Source organism: Ovis aries, chromosome 25, assembly GCF_016772045.2.
Source record: "Ovis aries strain OAR_USU_Benz2616 breed Rambouillet chromosome 25, ARS-UI_Ramb_v3.0, whole genome shotgun sequence".
NCBI classification, from domain to species: Eukaryota; Metazoa; Chordata; class Mammalia; order Artiodactyla; family Bovidae; genus Ovis; species Ovis aries.
In genome coordinates, this window is record NC_056078.1 from 35,907,511 (window position 1) to 35,926,056 (window position 18,546).

At 44.0% G+C, this 18,546-nt stretch overlaps 1 protein-coding gene across 4 annotated transcripts in view; it reads left to right on the forward strand.

Annotated features, from left to right (window-relative positions):
- The first annotated feature begins 12,037 nt into the window (after window positions 1-12,037).
- The window catches only part of NRG3 (neuregulin 3), a 1,235,273-nt gene continuing 1,228,764 nt past the window's right edge, over window positions 12,038-18,546 (forward strand). For all 4 annotated transcript variants that reach the window (XM_060406805.1, XM_060406806.1, XM_042241140.2 and 1 more), the window contains exon 1: window positions 12,038-12,869. In XM_060406805.1, coding sequence (XP_060262788.1) covers window positions 12,038-12,869 — 832 coding nt within the window. The remainder of the gene's footprint in view (window positions 12,870-18,546) is intronic.

The following is an 18,546-nucleotide window of genomic DNA, read 5'->3' on the forward strand; positions in this document are numbered from 1 at the left end:
CCAGGGAACTAGATCCCACATGCTGCAACTAAGAGTTTGCACGTTGCAACTAGAAAAGATTCCACATGCCCCAACTAAGACCTGGCATAGCCAAGTAAACAAAAACATAAAACAAAACAACATTATAAAAAAAGGATTATTGGAGTGGTAATAATTCAACCCCAGGTTTCCTATTTGTTCACTGACCCTTCACTGCTCATATCCTTTAGTATGTCAAAGAATTTCCTGGTCATAGTATCAGCTCTACCAATTGCTTTATGGACACATACTCTCTCAATCCATGAAGTATTTGATACCTGTATTTTCAGAAATGATATGTGACCTTTGACTTCACTTAACCAAAGTATGTGCAACTCAGTTTAAGGCTTCTTTGAAAGTAGTGTGACAGACCAACTTTGATGTGCAAGATTCCTCTTCTCTGGGATGACACTTCTGACACAAGGCCTGGAGACAAAAGAGGAAATGACCTATGGTGTTGTATCTTCATTCTCTCTCTCTCTCTCACACACACACACATACACACACACACGCATACACAAACCACACAAATATTTTAAATTCAAAAGAAAGAAGAATGGCCACCTTTCCAAAGGGAAAAGGAACTGCTTGGGGAACTTGAATAATGTAAAGTTTGTCTGAAAGCTTTAAAGATGAAAGGTGTCACTTTTTACCCATTAGCCTTGTGGAATGATGAGACCCTTGCTACTTCAAAGAGTCATTCAAATACAGTTTCCAGGAAAGGCTGCTTGAAAGATTTTTGCAAGGGAGGTGTGGTTCCCTCTGGGGCCTTTCTTTAGCACACTTGTAGACTTTCGTTAACACACTTGTAGTTTAGTGTTCACTAAACTTTTTAATGTAACTTCTAAATCTTTCTGGATCCCTCATAAATTCCCAGAGAAGACAGGAGGTATCTTCTGTCATTGTTCAAGCCCAGATGGAATTTCTAGAGGCTAGAGTAGGGTTCTCTCCTCCTGCTTAAAAAGAATATATATATATATATATATATATATACACATATATATATGTATATGTATATATATATATATATATATATATATATATATATATAAACACACACACTCAGTCGCTTGAGCCATATGCAACCCTTCACAAATCTATGGATTGTAGCCCCTGCAGGCTCCTCTGTCCATGGGATTTCCCAGGCAAGAATACTGGAGAGGGTTGCCATTTCCTTCTCCAGGGGATCTTTCCAACCCAGGGTCTGAACCCATGTCTCTTGTGTCTCCTGCATTGCTGGCAGGTTCTTTACCCACTGAACCACTTGGGAAGCCCATATGCATACGTGCGTGTGTATATATATAACCTCAATGATCAGAGAAGTAAGGGTACATTTGGGCTTCTAATTTTGGAAACAAATCGTACTTTGCCTAAGAGCACTCTTGCTTTTCTGTCAGTTGCCCAGAGGAGCTATATGGGTGCCTTGGAGTACCATTAGGAATGCTAATTGTGGGCTTAGGATTTCCAGAGAGAAAAAGGACAATGGGCAGAGCTGTGTGAAGGGGATGGCAAATGGTGTATAATTATTTGTAAATCTGCCTTAATGCAAGAGCGTACCAACACCTCCTATTACTTCTACTTGCCAAGGAGATACTTCCTAGCTAATTGGATATTTCCCAAGGAGCTTATTTTTATCATTATATCATCCCCAAATTCACAATTCTGAGATTTCTGCCTAATGTTTTCTCTAATACTAAAAGCATTAACCATAAATAGTATCATTTTTGCTTTTAGTCTTGTCCAATATAGCAGGGATTATAAATTGTTTTCATTTATACTGATTCAGAAGGTGGGGTCAGACTTCAGTGCATCTTCTTATCCCAGTCCCTGGTGGAGAGTTTTTCATATAAGCAACCATCAGTCTTGCAGCTGGCTGCCATCTAAACTCCTCTTCTCTGCTTCCAAAGCAAAGTTGGCTTTCTGCCCAAAGTGCAAAGGGAGCCAGTTGGCCTAGTTAGTCTCTGATGGGCTCGACTTTGCCTTTCCCAACTCTGAGAAATTCCTTTGGGTAAACAAGCCTGAAGAGTTACCTGGTTTTGCATTTTGTAATTTACTTGTGTTTGGAATCAAATCATTGTCATCTTGTAGATAGTTTTCTCCCATCCATACATGTAATCCTATTCTTAGTCCACCTTATTCCCTAGACACTTAGTACCAAATCTGCTTCCACACCCTCCCTTACTTTTTTACATATTCCAGTGTACATACACACATACACACACATGAGCACGCACAGACACAATTGGTCAAATATGCCAATCAAATGTCTCAAGAAGTCTATTGTCAAAAGTGAAAACATTCTAACACTCTTACATTCCAACATTAATTAAAAAAATGATTTTTGAAGAAAAACAAAGGAAAATAAAAACAAAACAATAAATAATAAAAAATGATTTTTGAGAAGTTGAATTTAAAAAAAAAATGTATGTTAGCCATACTCCCAAGAAAGACAATACTTTAATAGAGTTTGTGGTTTTATAAATTTTATAAGATCATATCGATGGCTTAAAGGATTTACTGTGATACAGTTTTATGGCTTCTAAATTCTAAAGTACCCTCTGCTAAGATAACTAGAATATGAAATATTTTGTCAAATTATGATAGCTATTTTTTTTCTCATCCTGATGGAATTCCTATGCTTTTTCATTGTTTTCACAGATACTAAATATTGGCAGATAATTTTACTTTGTATTTCCCATGTAAAAAATAAGTATAAATCTATAAAACATGTCATCACTGTTATTTTATCTAATGATTATTAGCACATATCCATTCTTAAAATGCTATAAAAAAAAGAGAGAGCTATACATGTATGTCAATATCAATGTACAATTTTACCTGGGATTAAGGGAATTATCTCCACAATTTTGATTTTCAGAAATCTTTCTACCCTTTTAAGTTCCAGGAAATGGCTTCCTGGAAATGTGCTTCCACCAAGAAATATGCTTCCCCTTATAACTTAGATGAGACTTTTGTAAGCTCTTTCTCTTGAGTTCCATAAGATTCACAGATGACCCTCCTAATTTAGCAGTGATGTGGCCAAACACAGACCTTTCTCGTTGTTTTTTGAACCTGCTCTAAAGGGCAGATATAGACCCTCTAATGTCTTGTTTTTTATCACACCAATGATTAGCCAAGATTAGGTTTGTTCCCCTGAAACTAGATAGACACAGAGACAAACATTCTCTGCTAAGCTGACTGACTGAGACTCATCTAACTACAAACCTCTCCAGGTGTCAACACTCTTGGTTCCTCCCCATGAGTCAAGGTCACAGCACATACTGACCCCTTCTGATCTTTAGATCTGGGCTGCATTCCTTACGCCAGCCAATGATGCTAGACAGCACTATAAATCTATTCAAATAACTTCAAGCAAAACTCTGGAGCCAGTGGGCAAGTTCATCACCAGGCAGTTCTCGAGTAACCTTTCTTTTCTTTACTGTCTGCATTTGGTTTTAGCACTACACATAGGTATGGTCACATCCAGATATAAACACGCATTTGAACCGTTGTTGAGCTCTTTGTCTAAAACGGAATTCTCCTTCACCAAATTTAAAGTCCCAAAATCAGGATAAGTCTCCAAAACCTTTTGGAGTATGTTTCACAAGTGTAAGTGCTGTTAGCCTTTGGGGTCTGTTTGTTTCTCTGTTTTTAACCAAAAAAATTAAAAAAAAAAAAAACTTTAAAATATTTATATGGCTGCATACGTCTTAGTTATGGCTCTCAGGCTTCTCTCCAGTTGTAGTGCAGGCTCAGCAGCTGGCTCAGTAGTCATGTGTGGGCTTAGTTGCCCATGACACGCGTGAACTTCGTCTCCCTACCAGGGATTGAACCCGCGTACCCTGCACTGGAAGGCGGATGCTTAACCACTGGGGCACCCGGGAGTTCCTAACCTTTTGGTTTTATTCCCTAAGGAAACCAGGTGATAATTTCTTCCTTTCTTTCTCTATTTATAAACACCAAGCAAGTTTTGTCCTCTTGGGATATCCTTTTCTTTTCTATTTTGAGACAAAACAGACGGGCCAAATCTGCTGTGAGTTATTATATCTTATTTCTTGGTTATTCTGCGGGTCACCTTTGAGGAGGTCATGTGGTGTGTGTTGAGGGGTGGGAAGGGGCACACCAAGGAAGGAGCTGGTGTACATTCATCACCTGGGGCTGTGAGGCCAGTGTTTCTCTGCAGTTATTCCTTGCTGCTCCTAAAGTTTACACACCTCATCAATATCTAGCCTGTTAATGGTGACAATGCAGGGCCAAACTTGTGTAAAATCTTCTGCAAAATTGTTGGAAAAGGTGGACTCGAGATCACGCGCCATTGAGGCAACCCGGATTTTCATGAAACAGGAATACTTACCACCATTTCTGAGCTGCCAACCTCAGCACTAGGCACATCACACAGTCAGATTCAAGTCTGACTCCAAAATTTCTGCTCTCTCCTTTAGTGATGATTAATCTATCTCAAGGATAAATTTCGGAATGTGCCACAGCAAATCAGAGACTGTAGAACACTTGAAAACCTTTTCAGGCTATCAATAATCTTTGGAAGAGGTTGCGGGTGGGGAAGATAACTCTGAATTCACGAGTACTCAGTCACTCAGTTATGCCTGACTCTTTGCAATGCAATGCACTATAGCCCACCAGGCTCCTCTGTCCATGGAATTTTCCAGGCAAGAATACTGGAGTGGGTTGCCATTTCCTACTCCAGGGGATCTTCCTGACCCAGGGATCCAACCTGCGTCTCCTGCATCTCCTGCATTGGCAACTTCAACACTTTACCACTGAGTCACCTGGGAAGCCCTCTGAATTCATACTTTACATTCCATTAGATGAAGCAAGGAGTTAGGCCCAGGATGAGCACACAAACTACTGTGACTGAAGGTCTCAAGAGTTGGTGCCAAGGCTGTCTGTCCTCAGGCTTCTCTGCATAGCTCAGTGGGGGAGCCCAGTGGTACAGACATAGAGAAAAACCATGAAGAGTAGAGAGAAATTATCTGATGGCTTTCTCCCTGTAGGGTGTTATGAAAGTTTCATACCCAAATCTGAGGAAGCAGAATGTAGATTTCTAGAAGCAAGATGAGATGAAGCCAAAACATTATTTGTATCAACATGAGCTCACATCAACTCTTTCTGAATGTGCAGTTGTATTAAACTGCCTTTTTTTTTTTATATAGGAATAATGAAGTTTGAGACAGAAATGATTCTTCCTCAGCTATAAGAAAATTTATTTCAGGAAGCTGGCTTTGTACATTGTATCCTTTCTATGCCTACCCTTTGCTTGTACTCAGGTTCATGTGGGAGTGCTGTGAAGCTTGTGAATTGCCAAATGGAAACCCCTTTGCAGTGTTGAGAGGATAGAGAACCTGAACCCATGACTTTTGTTTCTGACAATGAGAAGACATATCCTTGAAACATTCCAGAGCGCCACATCCTCAGTGGTTGCTTGATCAGTGAATTGTCAAGGCAACCTCTCATCTACCAGTCCTTTAATTTCAGATCTCATAAGACGATTTCAAAAGAACAGAGTTGGGTAGTGAAGTGAGATAAGAAAAATATGTCTATCAATGACTGGTAAAGTTAGCAGAGAGAGAAAGGCAAAAGTATTGACAGATGGCAACTCTGAGTGCCAAGATAAAGTACCCGTGTTGGTACCCTAAAGAATGGGTGGTAATTTAATGCAAAACAAAAATTACATAAATATCTTACTGTGACACTCAGATCCTTCAGTACCGAGTGTCCAGCTCCTTGTCTATTCCCGCATCTCCTCTACACGTACCGTATATAGCACCTGGACTCTACCACTGGAGGATGGCTTCATGCTTTCCTGGCATGGCAGAGGTTTAAAGTACCCTCTGCTGCCATAGTCCACTTAACCACCTCCTGACTAGATTCCCGAGGCTTGTATGTCTATTCCAACCCAATGAGGGCTGCCAAAACACCAACGATCTTATACTGAACTTTTTAGGGCTCCTTTGAGACCCCTCTCATAGACTTGGTGTAATGAGGCTCTGTACTTGGATTCCTTCCCCTGTGAACTCAAAGCACAACTTTTGCCAAAGAAATGCTTCTCACAAAAATCCTCCCTTGATCTCTGGTGTATTGTGTCATCTACCAGTTCTTAGTTGAGCTATTTTGAAATTTTGGCATTGGAACTGGCAACTTCCACTGAAATTTCACATTTATTTTATCTTAGTGTCTCATTCAAAACTTCTAATTTCACATTCTGTTATACAGCAGTCAGCATTTCCTAGTTCATAAGGGTGCAATTAGGTGACAATACCTTAAGTTTGAACATTGTTACATTTTTTTGTGACTAGGATGTCACTGACATTTTTTCACCTTTCTGCTTTGTGACTTTTAGGCTGTAGAACTTACGTATTATTGTGGTTGTTTATTTATGGCATTAGAATATAATGCACAAGTCCTCGAATTCAAGATACTGTGAACACACACTTCCTCCAGGGAAATTTTCCAATACATTGTGAATGCATCCTATGTATGAGACATAAAGCACCCACAATAAATAAATAAGGTTATTTGCTGAGACCTATGAAGAAAACAATTGGCTTCTCTTTTTAAAAAGATCATAATTATATACTATGGAGTGGGTATCATTATAATAACAGGAGCACACTAAAGTAAGAGAGAATAAGGGACATGAAATCATGGGGAGAAGGTTAACCACACTCACCCTTCGTAAAGCATTTACTTCATGAAACATCTTGAGATATCACATTGCCTACACACATGATTCCAGGGGATATTATGAAGAATATTATGATTCTACAAGTCAGATGGATATCTGTAGTAAATACATTTATCCAGGGAACACACAGCTAATAAAAGAGGACCCTGTTACTCCTGAGTATAAACTTGTCTTGGCCTGAGAGGATGGTAAACAGATTGGGAATGTTGGGATTGAAGAAGAGATGTTCTGTGTAATCATATCAACATATCAAACAGCACTTCTCACTTTTTGATAGGCTATAGAATGTATCTATTTTGTTTATTGTCAGTCTCTTCCACTAAAATATAACTTCCATGGAGCTAGGGAGATATGTTTTGTTTTTTGTTGCTTCTTCCATGCCTGGCACCTACTTTCTGCAAGATTTACATCATGAATGAGCTAAGAAGAAAGGGTGTGAGTATGGTAGGACATCACTTTGCTGAAAAAAGTCTGTATAGTCAAAGCTATGATTTTACCTGTAGTCATGTGCGGGTGTGAGAGTTGGACCATAAGGAAGGCTGAGTGCTGAAGAACTGATGCTTTCAAATTGTGGTGCTGGAGAAGACTCTTGAGAGTCTCTTGGACTGTAAGAAGATCAAACCAGTCAATCCTAAAGGAAATCAACCCTGAATACTCACTGGAAGGACTGATGCTGAAGCTTCAATACTTTGGCCACCTGATGTGAACAGCTGACACATTGGCAAAGACCCTGATGCTGGGAAAGACTGAGGGCAAAAGGAGAGGAGGGCAGTAGAGGAAGAGATGGTTAGATAGCATCACTGACTCAATGGACATGAATTTGAGCGAACTCTGATAGTGAAGGACAGGGAAGCCTGGGGTGCTCTAGTCCATGGAATTGCAAAGAGTTGAACACGACTAAGCAACTGAACAAGAAATAGCCTTCGAAGGCAGGTTTTTCGTTCAACCCAAAGATTTTTAAAATTACCTCCGTACTTTTATACTGTCTGTAGGCTGTGGTCTTCTCTAGAGCACAAAGCGACACCTTCTCTAAAGTTCAGGCTAAATTTTATGACTGCTGGCCTGGGATATTTTGAGGCATGACACACTGGAGGTGTTTGGCCATGAAATTCACTTCCAGTCTTGTGGTTCTAAGGATGGGCCTTTGCCAAAGAATTTACAGAGGAGGAAACCCAGGACAGTCATATTGTGTTGTTAATGATGATGGCTAATTGAACTTGGGATATGAGATATTGATGCCACTGAAGGGAGAAATTGTAGTTTAACAGAAAAGTAGTTCAGAAATGCTTTAAATCATCATTAGATGGTGTATCAGACAGGAGACATCTAGAAGGAGATCATATTCAGGCAGATATACAGATCAGCAGAGGCTGAGTTATACCACGCCCATTTATTAGGAAAAGCCACATCTCTCTCTATAGGAGGTAGAGATACCCAAGAAAAGTATGGAGAAGTATGGGTAACTCTTCCCTAATAAGTCATGACAGCTTTCTTTGCTAAATAATTCGCCTCAGCATTAAAAACCATAGGAGGCATCATTTTCATATAATTATATCAAAAGAACAAGAATGTGCTTTGAAAGATGTAATCTGTATTATTTTTTTTTGTTTATTAAAACAATTTTTTTTTTACTGTGGCTACTCTGAGTCTTCACTGGCAGTGTGTGCAGGCTCTTTATTGAACAGCACAGGTTCTAGAGCTCAAGCACATGTAGAGGCTCAGTAGTTGTGGCTTGAGGGCTTAGTTGCCTTGTGGCATGTGGGATGTTAGTTCCCTGAACAAGGATTGAACTCATGTGCCCTGCATCGGAAGGCAGATTCTTAATCACTGGACCAGGGAAGTCTCTATAATCTGTATTTTGATTGAGGACCATATAGTAGATTTGGAAAGGCTTTATTTAGACTATGTGATAATTTAATACATTTTAATAAAGCTGGCTTCTAGTGTATTCTAAAAGTCATGCTGAAAAGATGCCATCAGTGAGTAGTATTAATACATTTAGACACACAATTTTATATTATGTAGAATGTAGGTATTATAGTTTAATATCCTAGGTGAGAAAAATAAGAGGCCCAGGGGGACTTTATTGCTTACAGCGAGCAGAGCTCATACTTGAGTCCCTGTCTTCAGAATCGGAGTGTGAAACTCTTTGGCCAGAGTTCTGCTTCAGGGAGCTGTGAGTCACCAAACTGGGACTCTGCCTTACCCTGGGACTGAGCAGCTGGCTGTTCATTGGCAGTGAGAGTGTCTACCACTTGTCCTTGACCCAGCTGTTGAACCCTCTGCCCCCAATTCTAGTTCTAGTGCTTACCACCTGCTACGAGGGAGCCTCACAGTGAAACTGCAAATTAATGATGATTGTACCAGCCAGACATTTTTAGACGGGCTGATACACCCTGGTCCCCAGTACAAGGCTATCAAAGTAATGGGCTCTTTTTTTCTTTCTTTACCTTTTTCCACTAGTGATGATGTTCACCATGAGAGAAGCTAATGGGTAGTCAAGTACAGAGGCTTGGGAGATGGGAGAAAATGAGCTGAACAGGGAACTGTGAATAAGCTGTTAAAGCCAAGTGGAAATGAGAAGTGGAGGGAGTCTGAGCGGTAGATGAAGGCATTGGGGAGCACTGAGACAACATGGGGGGAGTTTTGTGCAAATGCAATTTCAGGGGAGCATTTGCCCCACAGCAGCATTACAACATCCTGTTCTGTACACTAGATGTATTTCAGTGGGGAAGGAAGAATGCAAGGGCCATAGGAATAATGGGGGACCAATGAATTAGTAATGTTTTGGAAAAGTAATTTTCAGTCTTATATACTCAGCAGCACCACCTGCTATAATTTCACATATTTGTGTGAAAGCTAACTTTCACTTGTGACACAGGAAACATTGGCCAGTAACTGCCCAGCACCCACAGATGGTAGAGACTGGGTCAATTTTCACTTAAGAGAACTGTGCCCTGCATTTGTACAACGCTGGACAAAGAGCTTCACACTCAGGCTCTGAAGACGGGGACTCAAATATGAGCTCTGCTCGCTGTAAGCAATAAAGTCGCCCTGAGCCTCTGTTTCTCTCACCTAGGATATGAAACTATAATACCTACATTCTACATAATATAAAACTGTATTAATAGTACTCACTGATGGAAAGATGAACGAATATAGATTCAAGGGCTTGTTTTTTTTTTTTTTCACGTGCAGTTTTTGTAACTAACTCAGCACTACTGGATTAGAGCATGTTCTATCAAACTAAAAATCAAAAGGTTTCCTATGGGGAAAATCTTAATGTTATAGCTGGAAGAGGTGACAGCCACATTACTGCCATCAAAAGTAATTTATTCACCGTATCTGATCAAAATATTCTGGTAGGCACTAAATCCCAGGGGCTTCCTGTTTCAATGTATCCTCTCCTTGCAGTCTTTTTACTGTGCTGTTCTGCTCTCCACCTGTGAATAAAATGGATACCTGGAAAACTTCATCTTTGGGGAAACTATTACAAGCCAAGAGAATGCTGTTTTCATCATCAGCGCCAATCATACAGTGCAGGGAAGTGTATTGGGAGGCTGTCATCCTCAACCTCTCTTTCAGCTTGTAAAAACATCTTTCCGGTTTCCACTTTAGAGCAGGAAATCTAGGAAGCGATGACTAGGGAGGTTTTGCACCATCAGCATAAACCATGCTGATGCTGGCTCTTTACCCCCTCATCCCTTCTTCTTAGGCTGGTCTTCAGACACAGGTACACAGGTGCCTCTCTATTCAAAGGAAGAGGAAAGAAAGAATTTTGTATACCAACCCGAATCGTCTAAAATGTTACCTTTCACAATCAGTTGTCCTGTGACGTGTGCACTTGCACGTACATCTACATTTAGACAATATTTTAAAAGGTAAGTTATCGCAAATCGGCTACGAGGTATCTGCCAGGTGTAACTGCACAAAGGTCTGTTTCACCAGCATCTCTTTTAGGAAGTCGGTGGGAAAGGGCTCTGCATCTAGCAGCGCCCGCCTTCACGCAGCGAAGCGCACAGACACCCTCCCACGCGCACACACCCCGGCTCTCTCGCCCCGCAGCTTCAGGCTCTGACCCCACTGCATCTGCAAGGAGAGGGGCTACAAGGAGAGGGTCGGGAGTTGCTTTTGCCACTTCCAAGTGGGGGTTTGCTTGGATCATTTATTCATCTTGTACCTGTTAAGAAACCACCATTGGGTGTTGGTGGGAGGCGCTACTCTGCCAGAAGCCCAGCCCGTCCGCCGCGGCTTCACACACCGCACCCGCCTGCCTGCCAGCGCCCGCCTGGAGTCGCCTCCCGCCCGGGGTCCCTGTTTCCCGGGATCCCCGACGGGGTCTTCCGTTTCGCGTCTCCGACTTGGGAATGTGAACGGGCAGGGGCGCCGGGCAGTGCCCCGAATCTTCTGCGGGCTGACGGGATTCCCTCCGCGGCGGGTCGGGCAGCACCCTCCGCGGACGCCCCGTGCGTCGCCGGCCCCGGGCTCGCGGCGGCGCAGCTCGCTGGAGTTGGACTCTCTTGGGCAGCGGCGCCGGCGCCGAGCCGCAGGCGGCGGGAGCGAGGCGAGCCCGGCCGCTCGCCCTCCGCGCTGCGCTCGGATTGGTCTCTCGCAGACAGTGCTGGCCGAGGGTTGGCTGCGGGCCGGCTGAAGAACAGGTGCACCTTGCCGCCCGGACTCGCGGAGCAGCCGCCGACGACCGCGGCGCGGCGGGCCGGGCGTGCGGCGGCGGCCAGGCCGGCCCCCTGTGTCGGAATGCGGCTCTCCAGCGCCCGGCGTGCCGCGGGCGGCCGGCTCGGCCCCTGAAGGCGGCGCGAGGCCCAGAGGCGGCGCGGGCGGGCGCCCGGGGGAGCGGGCCGGGTGCGGCGCCCCGAGGATGCCGGCGCGGCTGGAGCGCTTGCAGGCGGCGGGCAGCAGCAGCGGCAGCAGCAGCAGCGGCAGCAGCAGCAGCAGCAGCAGCAGCAGCAGACGCGGGGCCCCGGCGCGCAGGAGGCCGCTCGGCGGGCAGCAGACGCGCCCCGCCGCTCCCTGACCGGCCGGCCGAGCCGGGGGCGCGTCTCGCCCCTCTTCGCGCTCCTCGCCGCCCCCTCCCCGGCCCGCGTCCCCTCCCCCGCTCCCCTCCTCCCCGCCCGCCGCCCGCCTCTCGGGGGGAGGGGCGTGGGGGCAGGGAGCCGATTTGCATGCGGCCGCCGCGGCCGCTGCCTGCGCCCGAGCCCGCCGCCGCCGCCGCCGGAGCCCGCGCCCGCGCCCGGCCCGCGCGGCCCCATGCCTCTGGCGCGGCCCTCGGGGGGGCGAAGGTGAAGACCGGCTCCTAGGATGAGTGAAGGGGCGGCCGCTGCCTCGCCACCTGGAGCCGCTTCGGCAGCCGCCGCCTCGGCCGAGGAGGGCACCGCGGCGGCTGCGGCGGCGGCGGCGGCGGCGGGCGGGGGCCCGGACGGCGGCGGCGAAGGGGCGGCCGAGCCCCCCCGGGAGTTACGCTGTAGCGACTGCATCGTGTGGAACCGGCAGCAGACGTGGCTGTGCGTGGTGCCTCTGTTCATCGGCTTCATCGGCCTGGGGCTCAGCCTCATGCTGCTCAAATGGATCGTGGTGGGCTCCGTCAAGGAATACGTGCCCACCGACCTGGTGGACTCCAAGGGAATGGGCCAGGACCCCTTCTTCCTCTCCAAGCCCAGCTCCTTCCCCAAGGCCATGGAGACCACCACCACGACCACCTCCACCACGTCCCCCGCCACCCCCTTCGCCGGCGGTGCCGCCTCTTCCAGGACGCCCAACCGGATTAGCACCCGCCTGACTACCATCACGCGGGCGCCCACTCGCTTCCCCGGGCACCGGGTGCCCATCCGGGCCAGCCCGCGCTCCACCACGGCACGGAACACTGCGGCCCCCCCGACGGTCTTGCCCACGACAGCCCCTTTCTTTAGTAGCAGCACTCCGGGCTCCCGACCCCCGGTGCCAGGAACCCCCAGTACCCAGGCCATGCCCTCCTGGCCCACTGCGGCGTATGCTACCTCCTCCTACCTTCACGATTCTACTCCCTCCTGGACTCTGTCTCCTTTTCAAGATGCTGCCTCCTCCTCTTCCTCCTCGTCCTCCTCCTCTACCACCACCACCACCACGCCACAAACTAGCACCAGCCCCAAATTTCGTAAGTAAACACTCTGAACTCTGATTTACTGCTGAGTTTCCATTCTGCCTTCCTGCTGTCTTTTCCCCTCGCCGCTTCTAGCATCCTTCATCCCCAGCCCTGGATTGGAACATAGAGAGAGAGAATTAAAACCGGCCACAGGGGAGGAAAAAGGTGCCGGCCTTTTCCCCTGTGAGGGGAGAAGGTGGAATGAAGCAGAGGGAGATGGTCAGCCAGGCTCCACGGGCCCTACTTCACTGAGTCCCAAATGAGAACTAACTCCCTTCAAGGGGTTAAAGCTAGTGCGATCCCTCTTCACTGCAGACCTGCTGTCGAGTTCTGGGATCCAGCTCCTGGTGAGAGCTGGGGAGGGAGGGAGGGCCTTCCCCAAAGGACGGAGCCCTTTCCGTGCCTGTAGGAAGCAGTAAAGGAAATGTACAAGCATTGCCCGACGTTAAACCGCGGAGGGAAGTTGTGTCCGTGTATGGGTGGGCTGGGGGTTGTGTGTGGTCATTTGATGGAGATGTTGGTACAGTGAAGCTGTGGACAATTCCAGCAGCCCTGACCCGGGCAGGGACCAGGAAGGGTTAATTAGAAGCCATTGTGGGAGGTAGGGAAAGGAGGCGAACCATGGCGGAGGGCTAAACTGATAACCGCCTACCCTGCCCATGGACATTCCAAGGTGTAGAAAAGGATTCTGTCTGCCGAGAGTGAGTTAACTAAGGGGAATTATGAAGGGAGCCCTGCGGAGCTGCCTTTTCTCTAGGAGGAGGAGTTTTTTCAGCTCTGCCAAGCATTTGCTTTGTTCATTTCCCAAAGGTGGGGTGTGAACCTCGTTCCCCTCCCTTATGCCTGAAAAATTTAGGCAAAATGGGCCAGAGTTCCCTGCACTCAAGGATGAGAAAACCCAACTCCTTTGAAACAGGTCACTCTTTGAATATAGCTTCTTCAACCTTGTCTCAGTTGCTGCCAGCACTGGTCAGTTACCCCAAGCATGAGAGCTTTCTGCCTGTCTGGGAGATGTGACTGTACCTTTTTAAATGTGTCAGATGACTAATTGACCTCCCACCACTCTCCCACTACCCCACCTCATTCTTATTCTAAGGAAATTTTAGGCAGCCTCTTAATCTGACTGGAGATCAGGATCTGAGAACAGTTTGTGCAACCTGTGAAGGTTATTTAGGACAAACCCCCAGCCTGCCAGTTCAAGTTCTATGCAAAGCTTTTCTCCCCAAACTGCCTGACTGTGCTCTCCTTACATTGTATTTCTGTTTTGAGCCACAGCATCTGGAGGGAAAGGAAGAGTGCTCATCATTAACTCTTGAGTAGGAATACCAACCTTCCAGTCATCTGGGAAATTTTCATTTCTCTACCTGTGGTTTTACCTGGGGTGGTATTTAACCTTTGAAACTTTTTTTTTTTTTTTTTTTGGATTTGTTGAGCGTAAAGTCCAACAAGAGACATTCCTGATGTTTTTACTCTGCTTTGGGGAAAAAAATAAAGGTTAAAAAGATACATTGGGAGACAGGGAGGAGAGGGGAATGAAGAGAATCTGCCACAAAGCAGAATGGCAGGCAAGCCGGTAACTTGCCGCTTCTCTCTCCTTTGGCTGAAGCAGTAATTTTTGAGAGCACATTTTCCCAGGAGGTGTGTAGAGGCTTCTCTCAGCAAATCTAGCTGCTTGAGTTTGGTGGATGGGTAAAGGATGTGCAAGTGTATGTGTGAACGTTCAGTGGATTGAAAATAGATACATTTATCCTGAAGACCCCAGGTTTTTTGTTTTTTTTTTTAGATCTCTTGATACAGTTGATATAAATAATGGAGTATGGGTATACTTCTCAGCCTTGTGTGTATGTCGGGGGAGGGTTGAATATAGGGGATATTTCATGTTCTTTCTCAATTGATTTCCTTGCTTTCCATTCTGGAGGTCTTTAAAGAAAAGCCCAAGGTAATTATTTCTACCCCTCCATACTCCCTTCCTACATTCTGTAGACGGGAATGGCAGTATCTTTAATAAATAATGATTATTGACAGGGCTCTCAGCCCTAAGGAAAAGGGAGGGGGGAACCTGTAAATGGTGTCAATGTTCACTTAGACATATAAGCAGTATTTGTTTTATGTGTATCTGAGGTTCAGCTCCTGCTCTTTTTTAAACCTCCGGCAAAGAGTTGAATTAAGGGATTTATGAGTGTGGAAATCCAGCAGAAACTGACCTGGTTTGTCTATATCAACAAGGGAAATTTTAATGAAAGGGAAGATTATGTAGTTTCCATAAAAGATGAGTTTAAATAGGCAGGTTGTATGGTAATTTAAAGAAAAATGATAATTTAATTATTTTTTGAGTACAAGATTGCAGGGTGATTAACAAAAGGAAATAAAGGTTTCATTTGAGGGATCATCAACACTGCTGAAGAATGGCCTGAATATCTTGCATTAATATTTTTCACTTGTTTTGATTATGTCACCAGAGTTCCCAGGAGAGAAAGTTCCCTTTTTTTCTGGCTCCTACCTTTAGACTTCAATAGGTGCTTTTTCTTTTCTTTTTTTTTCCAAATGAAAGTCATGGGTTGTATTTTAGCCCCTGAAGACAGCTGACAGCGATGCTTTTTTTTCTTGAGACTGTCTCACAAATTCTGAAATTGCCAGGGTCTGTGCTTTTGAATTGAACACAAGGCTTGTAGAATGAGTCTTTGTGTTTATCTTAGGTCGACCAGAAGGATACTGTCTGTAAAGACAGTGTAGCTCTTTGGAGTGGAAGAGACTGGTTCATTCTAGAATAAACACACTTGCAAATGAGTAATAGGATTTTTGTAAGCAAAAGTTATATTTGCTATGGGAAAGCCCAGTTTAGGAGATTGTTTCTGATTTTCTGTAGGATTAACAACAAAGAAAGCTTGAACTTGCAAGGTGGAGGGGGAGAAGGGCTTGGAAGTGGACTCTTCCCATTCTCCAACTTTCAGAACGTGAGCCAGACCAAAACATTCTTCTTTGTTACTGGGGTCTCTTGGATTCCCAGGACTTGCCTTTCCTTCAGATGCTTTAAAAACAAGTATCTTGAACATACTGCCTCTAAGAGATTATTTCCTACAAAATGTCTCTGCAGCTGTAAGTGTACTGTTAGTTTACAAATCTTTTAATCCACAGGGAGGTTTACTGCAGACAGGAGAGAGACAGTAATTTTGACCAGTGTATAAACATCCTTTTAGGGGACATTGGATTGTATTTTCATACCTGAAATGCATACAAGTGTGTAGAATGTTGTCAGTACAAATGTGGATTGTTGTTTTACTCAGCAGAAAACACCCTTTAACATATTTAACAGAAGACCAGATCTTGGCTAAATTCAAGTGCTAAACACAACCACTTTTAATGGATTATTCTTTGGGTCATATTTGGAAGGTATATAGCTTATTCCAGTGAGAAAGATCACAAATCTTGAATAGTATATTTAGTAGAGAAATAATGTAAAGTGTATCATTGATGTTTAAACATGGTAGGATGACAGCTTTAGTATAACCAAGTGTATCTAACTCAGACTTTACCCAAACGTCATTTTGGAGCATTCCATTGATAACATTGACAATTTTCTTATCTATTCTTCTTAAACCATCTTCAGTCTTTCAGCAAGGGTACTCTGAGTTGCTTTATAAGCAGCCTCAAGTATGATTTGTTTAAAGTTACTCCTATGTTGTCTTTTATCCACATGAATTGGGGCCATCAAAGGAATTCCAGCATAGAAAGGACTCACCCCAACCATATGGGGTAACCACAGTGGGAGGATTCAGAGTTCAAGATCAATATTTCTTATGAAACCCAATTGAGAGGTTTTTTATGAGCACGTGTTGCAGCTTGAGTACATTTTGATTTCCTCTGGCCTTAATACAGGATTATGAGACTCTCCTGCGTTAGTCAATTATGCTGTGCATTTTACTCTTCTGACACTTACGTTGTGCTTGATGGTCCTAACAGGAGAAAAAGAGGCAGGCAGGGGTGTGGGCATAGAATCGGCAAGGTTCTCTTTAGAACCATTTTTAATCTGGCCTCAGCGCCTTAAGGCAGTGGTCTCAGTCTTCCTCCTCCCTTGCTCATGACTGAGACGGAAGGGGTTGGGAGTGCTAAGAGAACATTCCTTTTGCATGCTTGATTGGTGACTCCAGACATCTCTTGTCTGTGCGATTTCCTGGATAGCCTTTTTTTTTTTTTTTTTTTTTTAACACAGTGTTGATCTACATGTTTGCCAGAAAGAAAAACAAAAAGTTCAAAAAAAGCTGATGTGTGGCAGCTTCTCCTTACTTTTGGTTAGTAAAGCAACCAACGTTTCTACATCCAGGTTAAGCCATAATCAAGTGTTGGGTACCGAGTTTGAAAACAGTGCCATCCTAGGAGGTCTAGTGTTTAGAGGAACAAGCTCTCCCTTCCTCTCTGGCGTGCTTTCTCAGCTCCTCCTCATCTACACACCACAATGAAAAGAAGGGTGATTTTCATCTACTTTCTTATGTAGAAATTCTTTCCTCATAACCTCTGATATCCAGTGCTAAACATATCTCAGTATTCTATCTGAGGTGTAGAAAATGGAACATGAAAGCTGGCCCTGAAATATATAAGAGCAAAGAAAGAGCCATAAACCTAAGACTGAAAAGTGCATTTGAATTGCTTGTGAATAGAACTAGAATTCATTTTTCTCCCCATGAACCTGTTTTTATCTTCAGACTTTTGTGTTGGGTGAGGCACAGAGCTGGTACTGCGTTGGCAAATACCACTGAGACATTTTTGGAGTCTAGAGATTTTACTTGTCTATACTCAAAAAAGTGTTTCCTCCAGAACCATGTACATATGGAAGACAGGAGGGAGAAAGAGACTCAATTTAAAGCTTTGCGATACCAGGATGGAAATGTACCTAAATCCATTCATGTGGTTATTAATGAAAGTCTTAGGACACATGGTTTGGTTTTGCATTTTTACAACTTTTTCTCTGAGGACTTAGGGACTCCTTCCTTATCCAGTCTTTTATCGATTTGAATCATGGCTCTGTCTGAAGGCCCCTTACAGACTTTTGATTATTTTATCTTACTTTTTATTTCCTTAGCTTATCGTATAAGCAGTAGTCATTACAAGAAGTTTTCTTAGATATGCTTAACCTTGCCATGTTGTTTCAAGTTGTTTTAAAAGTCAACCTTTTTGGTAAGCCATGTTTGACTAGGTTGATAAAGAAAGTTAAGGGAAAAAAATTATACCTATTGATGCAATTGAGATAATCAAACTGTCTTGGTATTTATTTTTTTAATTAAAAAAGGTTTTTTAAGATTCAAAAAACTTGATGGAACACTAATGACCATTTATTGTCCCACACAGATTGATGTACAAATCATACTGATTTTGACAGTACCTGTTATCTGAGTCCATGAAACAATTAATTGTAGAATTGAACATGAACTATTATAGCCATTCTTTGTTTTCATAATGTCATGTTTTCATTTTAAATTTTATTTTAATGACTGTTATATGTTGATTGGGGTATTACTATGCTGGTGGTTAATTGGTTAATGTAAAATATCTATAAAAGTAATTGTTTAAAAACCAGAAAAATAAAACTTTAAATCAGCTTAAAAGTTCAAATATATACAACATTCATTCTCCCATACCTTGATGTAGGCACTAAAACAAAAATTATATCTCTTAGTATGAGCTTAGTATCTTT